The 14,646-nt window shown below is 33.7% G+C and overlaps 1 protein-coding gene across 16 annotated transcripts in view; it reads right to left on the bottom strand.

The window, feature by feature from the left end:
• BAZ2B (bromodomain adjacent to zinc finger domain 2B) overlaps window positions 1-14,646 on the bottom strand; it is a 424,035-nt gene that overhangs the window by 87,924 nt on the left and 321,465 nt on the right. For 10 of the 16 annotated variants that reach the window (XM_047870150.1, XM_047870147.1, XM_047870155.1 and 7 more), the window contains 7 exons: window positions 13,790-13,993; window positions 12,861-13,259; window positions 7,379-7,985; window positions 5,225-5,518; window positions 3,978-4,038; window positions 3,083-3,191; window positions 2,731-2,832 (listed from right to left, as the gene is read on the bottom strand). In XM_047870150.1, coding sequence (XP_047726106.1) covers window positions 2,731-2,832; window positions 3,083-3,191; window positions 3,978-4,038; window positions 5,225-5,518; window positions 7,379-7,985; window positions 12,861-13,259; window positions 13,790-13,993 — 1,776 coding nt within the window. The remainder of the gene's footprint in view (window positions 1-2,730; window positions 2,833-3,082; window positions 3,192-3,977; window positions 4,039-5,224; window positions 5,519-7,378; window positions 7,986-12,860; window positions 13,260-13,789; window positions 13,994-14,646) is intronic. The other 6 variants (XM_047870154.1, XM_047870159.1, XM_047870161.1 and 3 more) reach the window with 3 other exon arrangements.

Below are 14,646 nucleotides of genomic sequence, written 5' to 3'. Positions count from 1 at the left end.
AGAGAAAGAGAAAGAGAGAGAGAGAGAGAGAGAGAGAGAGAGAGAGAGAGAATCCCAAACAGGGTCCACACTAACAGCACAGAGCCTGACGTGGGGTTCGAACTCACAAACCACGGGATCATGACTTGAGCCAAAACCAGAAGTCGGACACTTAACTGACTGAGTCACCCAGGCGCACCATATGTATTTATTTAATAGAAAGTTGTTTTTCACGTTGTATGTAATACAAGCAAATTTAGAAAATGTGAAACTTGTAAGAAGTAAAAAGAAAAAAAATGATCCATTGTATCACCAATCATTACATCTATCATTAAAATTTTGACACATTTCTTCTCAGTCCTTCCAATATGCAGTTTTGTTTTTCAGTATATATACAGTCATCATTCCCTTTCTACAATTTGTATAAAGGCAGACATATTGTAAACACATACAGATCATCTCTGCATAGCAACAGTGGCTTGGACAAACTATATTTTACATCTTCTACAAAGTTTAGGCATATCAAATTATTACAGATCATAGTTTCTCTAACAAAAATATATAATCTTTGTTCATTTTCATAGAAAATTTTACATAATTATATACATTTCTAATTACCTATATCTTATACATTTTGATCATATATGGAAATGTATACGGTTCTACAACTGTATGTACTATATGTATCTCTAATTAATTAACTAAACTTTTTTGGGTTACTTACCTTTAATTTTTGTTCTCTGAAAGTATCTTAAAACGAATCCAACTTACTAATTTTTTAAACTGACAGAAGTGCTCTCAAAATTGCTAATATTTCCCCTGAGCAATCTACTGAAATGTTGGCAGCTTAACATATTCTAGATTTAGTAATTCATCATATTTCCTTCATGAATTGATCTCTCAACAAAGCAATATGCATTTGGAAAACACTGATTATGCTTAATAAAAAGTGAATGGATGTCAAAGAACATTTTACTCTGCTTAATGAGGCTTTATAGATTAAGTCTAATTATCACTGATACAAAACTAAAAATCCTTTATGTATTGAACAGTAATTACCTTTTCTCTCAGAACAAAAATCTATTTAACTTAAAAACATAAGGATATCTTTGGCAGAAATAAGACAAGTAAAGATTTGATAACATGAGCCAAAAGATTAAAGAATGATTCGAATTTTTAAATAAATTATTGTCTTCTAACATTTTTTTGTGACAAGAAACTGATCCAGCATATATGGAAGTGGGTAAAATAACTCCAAAATTCTGAAAATCTGTTTGGTGACAGATTTAGTTTAAGTTAAACATTTTTTTAAGTTTAAAAAATAAAAAGAGAAAAATTCTAGAATATATTTCAGTAAAGAAGCTAAACCTCAAATAAATCTATTTTGGCATTTTAGAATTACCAGGAAAGAAACAAGTGGACTTGGACATAACTTGTCCCTTAAAAAGTCATGGACAATAATAAAAAATAGGTAATAGGTTGAATGCAAAAGAACACTGTTAGAAACCCTGAGTTCTAGTTATGTCTCTGCCTGGTTGAGACTGTATGATCCTGGAAAATTCCCTTAATCTTTGAGCTCTCAAAATAAATCTCCTGCAGAATTAGGAAGGCCTTTCTTATTTCTCTAACTATAAAATTAGAGGGTAAGATGTGATGGAAAAACTGCCCACTCACACTAGAAAATATTTATTGCCAGAAAAAATTTCTTTCTGTGCATTATAATGGGTCAAAAGGGAGAAAGATTCAATCAAGAAAGAAAATATCAACTGCAGTTGGCTGAGCAATTTAACCTTTTGAAACATTTTCATGCATATGATCTCATTTAACCTCACCATAATCCTAGGAGGCAGAAGTAAAATTATTATTGCCTTTATTTTGCGGACAAAGAAATTGAGGAAAAGGGGGCATTATTCTGATGTTGTTGGAAATCACAGAACTATTTCATGGGTGAACAAGAATGGTCTCCTCACTCCTTAACTAGGACCTCTTTCAATGGAGCCGATAAAGTTAAAGCGAACAGTTAACCATATGCAGCTGAATCCAAGTAAGAAACAAAAGGAAAACAATAAAGGAAACATATAGGAAATGAAGTCTCTACAGTGGGTTCTTTGTGCTGATTGGTAAGGCTGTATACTTAACTCATAAGCAAAAAGGGAGTTATGGTGATATTTTCAGAAATGTATATAATTAACTAAAAAATTAAATTTCTGTAAAAAGCAGAAATTTTACATCCCTAATATTAAGGAACCTCCCTCCCTCCGCCCCCCCCTCCCCCCCCCCCCGTGAAAATGGATCATGTAGCATGGCATAATCAGATGGACAAGATCTTTCAAAAAAACTAAGGCATATTTTTATTCCCTTCTGGACTGACTTCCAACAGCATGTTTTTCCTATTCAAATTAATTTACCTTTCAGTCAGTTTACCTTTCAGGGAACTAATGTTTTCCTATATTTCATGTGAACACGCAGATACTTTTATACCTGTATAAATTATAAAACTGTTGACAAAATTAATAAACAGGAAAAAGTTTACTTAAAAAATTTGAAAAAGAAATCTGTTATGTCAAAGCTCCTTGTTACTGGAATATAGTGGATTGAAGCCTTGGTGTGTGTTAACCACAAAGTTATATGTATAGCTGTATGAAAATTAACTAACAAAAGTCAATGCTCCAGAGTGTAGTGAAATTTACTTCATTTAGGTTATGGTACTACGTTTTGTTTTAAAGACTGTACTTTTTAAAAAGTGGATACCTGCGGTCCATCTCTGGCTTCATAGAAGTCACCCACTCTTATTTTTGCACTGAAGCTGAAATTGTCCCTTGAGATATCCATTATTCCATTTCTGCTGAGATACTGAAAAAATCACATATTTTTCCACTTCAGGTTTTAATAATTACAACCCAGCTTTGATGTATAGCTTTCTTCAGGACACTAATGTTTTGCATATTCTAGCAAGGGGCTATGGGTTTAGAGAAGATCACTTTAGGTTAAGTACATTAGTCTCATACAAGAGAATATTTTCTGAGAAAGGAGAGCACTTTTTCTTTCCCATAAACATGCGTAATAGGCACCAAATGTATGTTATTTGGTGAAAAGTATGTACCTTTATTACTTCAGGGTATTGCCTAAGTTTCTTTCCACATGGAGCATAATATGCTACTTCTCCTTGAAGGCGCCCTCCAAAGTTTCTTATTCTTGTCTCTCTTTGCCAGCTACACATAACAGAAATGAGGGTTATAACATATTTAATTTTAAGAAAGCTTTTTTTAAAAAAAATTAAGAACACATGCTTTTTAGACACCAGGAAAAATACAAATAAAACAAATATAAGTCCCTAATCATATGACTCAGATACATTTATCATTATTTTGATTAACTAAGTAATTCAATGAAAAATTAATCAGACCCAATTTACAAATATTAAACTCCATTAAATTTCTTAGAAATCGTTAACTGGTATTACTTTGGGTTTTCAGACCAATTCAGTAATGTGTCAATGTGTACTGATGTTTTACACCTGAAAAGCTTTAAGTGGAAAGAGTAAAGTGAACTTGGCTCTCTGCTCCTCGGGGATCATGTATTTCTAATGTAAACAGTCTCAGTTCCACCTAAACCATTTTAGCCAAACTCTGGGCAAGTCCCCCCAGTTTTGCCATAGTGGCTTTTACTGTCCTTTAACCCCCATCTTCACAAAAACCTCTCATACTCTTAACTGTGTCCCAGCCTTTTGCCAATGACTCTCTCTTGCTTGCTTCTTTTTCAGTCCTATTCCCACCTGACTGTGTGATTCCATTCCAGATGCGCCATACCTAAACACTGCAGTTTGGATGAATTTCAGTTTTCTAATATATTAACTTCTTTGCCCTTTGCTCTGGCTCTTCTGCTCTAATGAATACCATGCAGTCTATTCAGTTCTTTTACTAACAGCAGAGAGTGAGAAATCAAACATGCACACATATGTGGAGGAAAGGCAACGAGAGAAATCCTACTTTGCATACCCATATTCCAAAGGAATACGCAGCTCACGCTCATCTGTTACTCTTCGCCTTTTGGAAGTGCCTTCAAGAAAATTCAGCCAGTTAACATAACAGATTAGCTTGTACAGATGATAATTTTTTGATAGTTTTGAAAATTTTCTTTAAATAATATATCTTAATGACTTGAATCATTTAATGTCTTTCTGCAACTTGTAGGTTATTTTTAGATGATTTTCAATAAAACACTGTATCAAGTAGAGGCCTTTTTTCCTTCTTTGGTCTGCATGACAGAATAACTGGTCTTTCTAAAGAAAATACAATGGAAGACAAAAATATGTAGCTTTCCTCTCATTTTGTATTTAAAGAAATAGCTAAAGAAGGAGGAGGAAAATAGAAGACAGAGGTTTCAGAAAACCAGATACAGTTGTTTTCTTTGAGAATATGACTTTTTAAGATGCTGAAAAATTTCAACAGCTGGCTCATACACTTAAAAATACTATACATCTATGTTCGTATAAATCCATAGTCAAAACTACTACCAGGTCTTTAAACCTAAGGGACAAATAGGTTATGATTACATGTAAAATTCTTTATAGACAATGACTAAGTTTCACAAATGCAAATACGTGCCTCTTAAATTAGCAGACTATCATACTGGACTGTGGCAAATGAAAGCAAAACCAGACATTTGTAAGAAAAGAGTGAAATAAATAAAACAACATGATATTTTACTATATATCTCTATATTTCCTTAGCTACCAAAATAGAAATAAAAAGTCCTTTTGGAATTCATGTAAAAACTTTTAATGAAGACCTCTGGAAGTTTATAAAAGGTCAAATAGAAAAAAAAAGATGTGGCATGTTAATGAAATAATAATGCTACTCACTAATACAAATGATATTTGTCTATATGTTGGACAGATATGCAATTGTATCTTAAGTAACCAAGTGAGCTCATTTTTATAAAGTACCAAAAAAGTCCAACTATCCATCAAATTCTAAATTCTAGAAGCATAAACTGAATACCAAAGCAGGAAAGTATTCAAAATCAAGAACTGTCATCAATCGTGTTCTTAAATTGGAAACACAGAAAAAAAAATGGTAATGGGTCATATCCTTTGAAAATACACATGGACCTTTCTTAGCCAACCTCAAATCTAGCTGTCACGCTTGATTCCAATGAGATCATCCCCAGAAAACTGTATAAATAAGAGTTCTTGCTATGGTTTGACTTCTACTTAATAATAATAAAAATAAAGTATAGGTACCAGAGTGTGGACTTGAAGTAAGTGTGGAAGAAGGTGTGCCAAGAAAAGCAGGTGACTGGGATTCAGAACATAAGGCAGCAGGAGCAGAGCCTGGGGCTTTTGCTATGTGGAGGTTACGAGGTGTTGGGTGAGCAGTGAGACTGATGGAAGGGCTTTTGACAGAGGAAGTTGTTTTATTCAGTTTCATTGACGTTTTCTCTCCTTCAGTATCACTATCTGATTCATCTTGGTCTTTATCATCATCATCATCTTCTTCTGATCCTTCTGTATCTGATTCTGAATTACTATCTGATTCTGGGAAGTAAAAGAAGCATTTGTATATTATAACTAGATAATCACCAACATTTGCAGTTTGTATCTAAATGGGATAGTTTAGGAATCAGAATCTGTGATTGAACTCAACTGAGCAACTTTCCTAAAGACTTAATGTAAAAATTACTATCTAACAATCTATTTGAGTACAATATATGCAGACTACAAATCCTCAAAATTCATTAAAAGTATCAGCTTTACTCAACTCTTTAATCATAAAACAGTTCTTCTCACATGGCACTATTCACATGATGAGTTCTGCTTAGTGGCTTCAAAATCACTTTTAATTTAATATAGAAACTAAGGTATAGAGGGAATAGAATTGATTACTTAAATTAATAGATTCCAATAGCTTTAGAAGTATACTAGGTTCAGTATGAGGAAGAGAAGTCTGGAACTACCATCATTCTTTCATCTGGACTTTGAGGTAAAAGAAAACCATTTTCTGAGAGATTCTTGACTTTTCAGGCTGCAGTTATTCTATTTAGGTGCACGATTTCATCAGGCTTCACCAAAGACCAGGTTACAGATATAATTATGTGTGATCACTTAATGGTTTAATAATTTAAGTTTGTTCTAGCAATGTAGTTCTATAAAAGTATCTCTTCCTATAGATATGTATAATCTACTCCTGTAGATATGTATAATCTACTCCTGGATTAAACTTGATTAAACACAGGCCTGATGCTTGGAATGTATCTTAAAGGTTACCAGAATAACAGCTTTTGTGGAATCTGCCTATGTTGAAATTTGTTATAAAAACTGTCTTCGAGGGGCGCCTGGGTGGCGCAGTCGGTTAAGCGTCCGACTTCAGCTCAGGTCACGATCTCGCGATCCGTGAGTTCGAGCCCCGCGTCGGGCTCTGGGCTGATGGCTCAGAGCCTGGAGCCTGCTTCCGATTCTGTGTCTCCCTCTCTCTCTGCCCCTCCCCCGTTCATGCTCTGTCTCTCTCTGTCTCAAAAATAAATAAACGTTAAAAAAAAATAAAAAAAGTAAATAAATAAAAACTGTCTTCGAAAGTTATTAATAATGGTAGTCATATTCTATCATGTAAAGTTGTGTTTATGGGAATCCCGGGAAAAAATATTGTCAGGAAAAGCTGTTCTTACACTGAGCGACTTTAGATACTTTAAGTTGTATAACTGACTATATTTTCCTATTTATATTGGTAGCTAGAAAATTTACCATTGGACTTGTGGAGGGTCAGTAATAAGTCCAAATATTTTTTATAATATGTATTTCATCTTTGTATTTAAGATTTAAACTATCTTATATTTTATGTTTCCAATCTTCTGTGGAACAAGGAGGAGAGTTAAGGGGAAGAAAAATAGAAAGAAGTTTTAAAAAATACTAGAAAGTGAATTAAAAAATAAAATCAAGGAGTACTCTACTTGTTACTATACAAATTCTGTGTTGCTAATGGACAATCATAGGGATTTAGGTTTTTAGCACTTTCTAAATGACTGTGACTACAATTGTACCTCAGTGAAAATACCTGCTGAAACACTTAGGTAGCAGAAGAGATGAAAAAGAAAAGACAAATGAGTGGTCATGAATTAAATGAAAATTAAGCCAAGATTGTGATTTCTTAATTCCTGCATCATTTATATTCATTTAAAGTTATCTGTTTAATGTTAAATGAATAACAAAGCTGAGAATTTAACTAGGATTTCCAATTTCAGTTCCTCCTATATTTTACCAGCTCATTACAGAAAGGCACATAGCTGTGGGAAACACAGTGAATGACAATGATTATAAGTCTGTGAACTAAGATCCTCCTTAAAATGTTTTGGTTCAGATAGCATTTACAGAAATACTTCAAATTTAAAAATAAAAAATAACCTGATTGGCTGTCATCAGATTCATCATCTTCATCATCTTCCTCATCTTCTTCCTCATCATCTTCTTCTTCATCCTCATTTGAATCTTCAGAATCTTTACTACTGGGAATGTCTGAATCTGTTCCCCTGAACTGTTCCACTAAAGATTTTGCAGGGTGGGGGTGATGCTGTGTTTTCACTGGGTTTACATTATTGCTAACTGCTCTTTCCTTCCCTTGACTATGCAGTATGGGAGAGGCGGAGGGGGTTACAGTTGTCTGACTGCCAGGGGTTCTTCTCCCACCTGTACTCAAATTTACAGGTGAGGAAAAAGGGGTGCTGCTTGGAGTAGCGATGTTTTCGTTAATCTTACTCTGCATTTTAGTTTTGGTAGTAAGTGCTAGAGGAGCTTCTTGAATGACACTTTGAATAACTCCATTTGGTTGGTGATTACCTAAAAGTGCATTTGTCAAGAATGGATTAGGGTGGTTGTTTTCTGACGTCTGTTTTGGATGTGCTGGTGAACTAGAGGTTGCTTTCGGATTTGACAAAGCTGCAATAACCTTCTTCAAGCTCTTGGATGACTCTTGTTTCTTTAACTGTGCTGGGAATGTCTGTTTATATTGTTCCTGTGAAAACAAAAGTTAAAAAACAAAACAACAATGTACCATGAAAACAAAGATTACTTGTATTTGCCTTCCATATCTGACAACGGCTACTCATATACAAATTTAAATCATGATATACAAGTGCTTAAAATTAGTGGCAGTGATGACTAGTTGGTTGCTGAAACTTGGCTAGACATAATATATATTTAAAATTCAGTTAGTCTTTGTCCCTTCAAAATATAGGTTTCCCCTCTCTCATTACTATGGTCCCCTGTGTCTCAATAATCTAAATTTGAAATGCTGAAAACATCTTTTACTTTTCTTTCTTCCAAGTCAGCCATATTCCTATGTCTTTTGGACTCTTTCATCAGAATATTGCTCATACATAAGCCATACCATCATTTCTTCCCACACAATTCCCAACATATATATCCTCATGCCATTTTTATCTTAATTTAAACTATTTTAGCGCCTTGGTCAAAAGCTTTAGTGTCTCCTCTGTCACTGACAACTTTATAAGGCCTAAATACTTAATTCTGAGCCTCAAGTTACTTTTCAAATTATAACTTTCTAGTCAAACTGTACTATTTGCCATGCCCTGTTCATGTCATACTTCCACCACCTCTGCATTTTGCTATAATCCTTTTCTCTGTGTGAAACGTCCTCCTCTTCTAAATCGCAAGCTGACAAAATCTTGCTCATCCTTCAAAATCCAGCCCAAAAAGCTTTCCATGTTTGTTCCAGCCAGAAGCACTCATGACTTCTATCCTTTGAACCCCATTACCTCTTATTTGTTACCGGATACTACCTGCAGTATGCATGATATGAAGCTGCTGGGATTGCTGGCTCAACATTGTATGGAGTCTACCTTGGAGTCCCTTTAGCACATTAGCATTAGAAAGAGTATAATAAAACAGTTTAGAAAAAGTACACTTTACTTGGAAAAAAACGATTTGTAAACCATTAAGCTATAAAATTTACATCTGTAAATAAGAAATAAAAACTTATTTGGCTCTCAGAATCTTGATAAGAATAAAACCACATGAACTTTATTAAATTTGTATAATTAAAATAGTACTTAAGTAGAGGGGCACCTGGGTGGCTCAGTCGGTTAAACGTCCGACTTCGGCTCAGGTCATGATCTCACGGTTCGTGGGTTTGAGCCCCGTGTCAGGCTCTGTGCTGACAGCTCAGAACCTGGAGCCTGCCACAGATTCTGTGTCTCCCTCTCTCTCTGCTCCTCCCCCACTCATGATCTGTCTCTCTCTCAAAAATTAAATAAACATTTAAAAAAATTAAAAACTTAAGTAGAATGATTAAAGTATTTTAAGTAGTGTTGAATTTCAGAAGGTCAAAGTCTGTAACGAAAATGGTTGCCTTAGAATTAAAATCGGTAGCACTGTCAGCATTGAGCCTGGGCTCTGAACATTCTAGCCAGCAAAAATTTGTGGTGGGCATTTCAGAGTACAAATGCAGATGGAATGCAATATAGAATAATGTATTAAATCTTTTACAGCAGCAGTGCTAGTAAGCAGTATGCAATTCCTACATAAACTTCTTTATCTTATTATTTAATATCCTCACTGTATTAGTTTAGAAAATTAAGTTAATTCTTTGTAAACAAAGACTGTCACATAATATTCATACCTAAGGCAATGCTTCACAAAAAGAATGTGCTTAATTAGCATTTATTCAGTGATTAAATATGTGAAGTTATACTAAATAATTGCATTTACCTTTTAAAAATAACTTCATGGCAAGATTCTTATATAAAATACATTATGTAAAAATGCATTAATATACTTAATTTCACTTAATAGTTTCAATATAAAAATATTGTATATTATATATAAGTATTTAATATGTACTGAGATTTCACCAGAAAAATTTAGTATGTTTTCATTTCTTAGAACAAAATTATGTGACATAATCATTTTGTACTCTTTTTTATAGGTAGTAAATTTTCCTTCTAAATACATAAGATCAAAACAGTCATGAAAACAACACCTTGTCCTTTAGTTTTATATTTTAATTTTCTGAAATTCATTTTGACTTAATTCTAAAGAATCAATTTCCATATATTGACACCTGAAGGTTTTCAAAAAAAACCCCAAAGATCACTGTATTTCACCCTAAGACTAGTATCAGCTACTCTTTTAAAGCAAACATGTTGTCCTTTTTGATACTAGAGGTGGTACATAAAAAGGGAGGCGGGGGGGGGGGGAATTGAGAACTGCACAACAGCAAATGTCTTGCTGCTTTAAGACAGCCACTTAGATGACGAGAGTATGGGAAGACAGGTTTGAAGCTCTGTGCTTCCTCCAAGTTTTTGCTCCCCCAGACCTTACCTGAGTCTGCAGTCCACAAAAAAAAAAAAAAAAAAAAATCTAAGCAAAACTTGATAAAGAATATTCACTACTTGTATCTATATCCAATTAATGTATATTGATTTGAATTAAATGTCTATATTATAAGGGTATAGAAAGAGCCAATGATTAAATAATACTAAAAAAATCATAGACTAGTAGGGGAGGCAGATACATGGCAGGTAACATGAAATAATTGAGACTATCATAGGAATAAACCAAAATTCTGTATGTTAGACTGTCATATAAAGAAAGAGAGCTGATGTAAGAAAAATATTTATAAAATACCCTTTAACTCAATGCTAGGTACCAAGAAAAAGTACACAAAGTCATTTAGAGTTGAGTCTAATGTGAATGTCCATTCACATAAAATATTTCCCATGAACTACAATTATCAGTTCAGAAACACCACATTGTTTCATCTTAATCATGGGCTTGGTTTAAGAATGACCTTAAGAATGACCTTGGTTTAAAATCCTTCTGTTCTTTAATTGTTATGTAATGTTAGCATGGGATTTAATCTCTCTAAGCTTTAGTTTCTTTACCTCACACAATTTTGTAAGCATCACATAAGATCATATGTGTAGGAAGTCTGGCTTGGCCACATTTATTAAGCAAGTGTTTAATAAGTGACTTTCTAACAGGCAGTCATATAAAATTCTTTAAATAAGAAACATTTAAGAAACTCTTTGAAAATTAAGAAACCTTTCAAAATACAAACAACTCCTAATATGCTCTATAATTTATCTTAAAGTAGGATACACATTAATTAAAAATTAAAATAACCCAAACAGTGTAAATTTTAGTTTGCTTAATTTACTCATAGGCAATAATGTGATGCCAGAAATAATACCTCCTTCTGACTGAGCATCACAAATTATCATATGCATGATATTATACCATTGGTCATTCTGTTTAGATCAGCGGTTTTCAAATCTGGCTATACATTTGAAAGTTTTTGATATGTGCAATACCTTGGTCTCAACAGACTAAGAGATTCTGATTTAATTGTTCTAAGGTATTATTCCTTTTTTTAAAGTTTTCCAAGTAATTCTAATGTATCCTTAGGCTTGAGAACTATGCATTTAGATTCTCATCAAAGCCTGATTTGTTCACGTAATTTTACTTTGACCCTGTTCTTAAATTCTTCTCAGTGCAGTAAGAGTTAATGGACAAGGACATTGTAACTTTTTTGAGAAAGGCAGCTATCACAGAGGTTAAGAACAAGGATTCTAGTACTACTGCTTAGATTTGAATTTTAACTCTGTCACTAACTAGCAGTGTGATCTTGGGAGAGTTATTTTTTATGAATCTCAATTTGATTATCTATAAATGGGCATTATAATATTAGTAGCATTTACAGATGTTAGTGTCCAATGAGTAAATGCATATTCAGCACTTAAAACAACAGCTGGCAAACAGCAAGAGCTTTACAAGTTATCTAATGGGATTAAGAGGTCTAATGATAATTTTTGTAATCAAAAGACAGGATACTTTGTTCAAACATAATATTTTTTCTCTACTCTGGATTGGTTCTAGAATAAAAGGCACTGGTCATTTAATTACTAGAATTCTACTAGACATATGAATGTAGACTATGTAGAAATATAAAATCAATAGCAAGAAAATAAAGATAAAAAAATTCTCCGATTATTGGTTCTGGTATTTGTATAAATAAAAATTACTCAAAATATTTTATATTTCATATAGTTGAGTCTAATGTGAATGTCCATTCACATGAAATATTTCCCATGAACTACCATTATCATTTCAGAAACGCCGAATTATTTCATCTTAATCATGGGATTGATACAAGAATGATCTTGGTTTAAAATCCTTCTGCGCTTTACTTGTTATTTAGAACAAGTAAAGACTCAGTCAGGTGAGTGTCTGACTTTGGCTCAGGTCATGATCTCACAGTTCCTGAGTTTGAGCCCTGCATCATGCTCTCTGCAGTCAGTGCAGAGCCTGCTTGAGATCTTCTGTCCTCCTCTCTCTTTGCCCCTCCCCACTTGGGCATTCAACCGTTCTCTCTCTCAAAAATAAATAAACATTAAAATAAATGATTCTTCATAAAATCGTTCATTCTCTCTCTCTCTTAAAAATAAATAACATTAAAATAAATGATTCTTCATAAAGGATTTTTATGCTTGTGGTTGATAAAGTATAGGGCTACAGAGGTAAATGATTCAAGTTCATTTCTTTAAAGAAGAATATATTGATATTAGAAAAAAAGGACATTGATCTTAAAGAAAAGTAACTTGGAGTATATCTTATTCAAATGTATTTCTCCCCTTTCTGCTAAATCATTAAACCTCAGGAAAAATGACACAATTGTGTGCCAAAAATACATTAAGCAGATGTATATGTAAATATAAAATCAGAGAAATCTGATGTGCATATGCTATTCTTGGTAACTAATAAAGTATGAAAATAAGAGTAGAATTTCATTTAAACTAGCATATTGTAAGACTATATAAAAACTCTTTTTCTAATAATAAAATTATTTTATAAATAATTTTTAACTCACCCGTTTGGATCGCATTTCACTGGTCAAAGGACTAGATTCTTCAGAGGTATTTTTATTCCCTGCTTTAAGTACATCAGGAGAAGAAGGAACTATGAGTTTCATGTAAGTTTCCTTTTTGGCTTGATTTACCAAAGATAAAGGTTTCACATTGGACACCAATCCCGTAGACTGTATTACACTTGTGTGTTTGTTCACAGATTCCTCCTTTGCCTGAGAGCTTTGGAAAATATATGGAAGCTGCTGTGACAAAACCTGAGGCTGCTTCTGCTGGGATTGGAATGATGGGTGAGTCTGGGACTCAGACACAAGAGGTAATGGCTGCTGTATTCTTTTTTCCTGGGCTTTTTCAGTTGCTTTCTGTCCATCTGCTTTTGGGTCTGAAATACCATGTAATAGCACCTGTAAATAAAAATTAAAAAGCAACTTCTCAATATCTATCAAAACGAAGAACATCAAGCAGCTGGAGAAAAAGGGTACTTTAAAAAGTTTTTTGGGGCGCCTGGGTGGCTCAGTCGGTTGAGCGTCCAACTTCGGCTCAGGTCATGATCTCTCGGCTTGTGAGTTCGGGCCCCGCCTCGGGCTCTGTGCTGACAGCTCAGAGCCTGGAGCCTCTTCAGATTCTGTGTCTTTCTCTCTCTGTCTCTGCCCCTCCCCTGCTCACACTCTGTCTCTCTCTGTCTCTCAAAAATAAATAAACATTAAAAAAAAAATAAAAAGTTTTTCTAGTGACTTTAGATAGATATATAAAGCTCACTAAAAAAATACACCAAATGTCCCTTTAAAAATGTTTCTCCATCTCCTATTCTTTCTTGTGCAAATATAAGAACTAACAGCAATGATTAAACTTTAGGGACTCTGACAGTCAAGATAAACCAGTTAATTCCTAAATATGCATAACGTGTGGATACTGCCAATGAAACTGTTTATACCTGGTTGTTACTTTTATGCTGTGCTTCGCTCTCTGAATCAGAATCATCATCTTCACTTTCTTCAATACTTTGATCTTCTTCTTCTTCATCTTCCTCTAGATCATCTGAATCACTACTACTAATGCCTTCACTTGAGGTGTCTGATGATGTACCCGAATCACTATCACTGTTGCTAGAACTTTCCATAGCTTTCTTCCTTGGTTTCTGGATAAAGACAAATTTTTAGCAAGACTTCATTTTTGGAAAAAATTCAAAGTTCACTAAGAGGTATGATTTTTAATTTTCAAGTGGTATTTCAATTTCAAAATATCACTTTAGAAAAAAGGAAAAAAGTCACATGTTGTAAGGGCAATTATTCAATAAATGAATCCAATTAACTTATCTGATAGGAATTCTCCAATAAAAAATACAGGCTCTGCATGTATGGAATATTAGAAACATCTAGCATATATATAGATCTATTCATATGACGGCCATGCTTCAAAATGTATGACAGATTAAAAAGAGAAATTTACAAAATAATAATTCCAATTATTGTAAGGGTTACAGACACTGAAGTTCTCTATTTAGCTTTAGTCTTCTTTTTTATGCAGATGGTGAGTCAGTAGCCAAATATTTACATATAACATGCCAAACATACCCTTCCAGGTGCTGGACAACAATGATGTTTAAGACAGAGCCCTTGCCTTCAAGAAACTTACATTCTAGTGCTGGCGGTGGTAGAATAAATAAATGGCTAATATAAAAGCAAAAAAATTCTATATAGTAGTAAGTACTGTGGAGAAAATAAAATAGGTAGCAAAAGACTTAGGGGGCTGCTCTAGCAAGGAATTTAATTTTTGTATTTCACTTCACAA

This window comes from Prionailurus viverrinus, chromosome C1 (assembly GCF_022837055.1).
Source record: "Prionailurus viverrinus isolate Anna chromosome C1, UM_Priviv_1.0, whole genome shotgun sequence".
NCBI lineage: Eukaryota > Metazoa > Chordata > Mammalia > Carnivora > Felidae > Prionailurus > Prionailurus viverrinus.
Note: the sequence above shows the minus strand (reverse complement) of the source record. Positions and strands in the feature narration are given on the sequence as shown.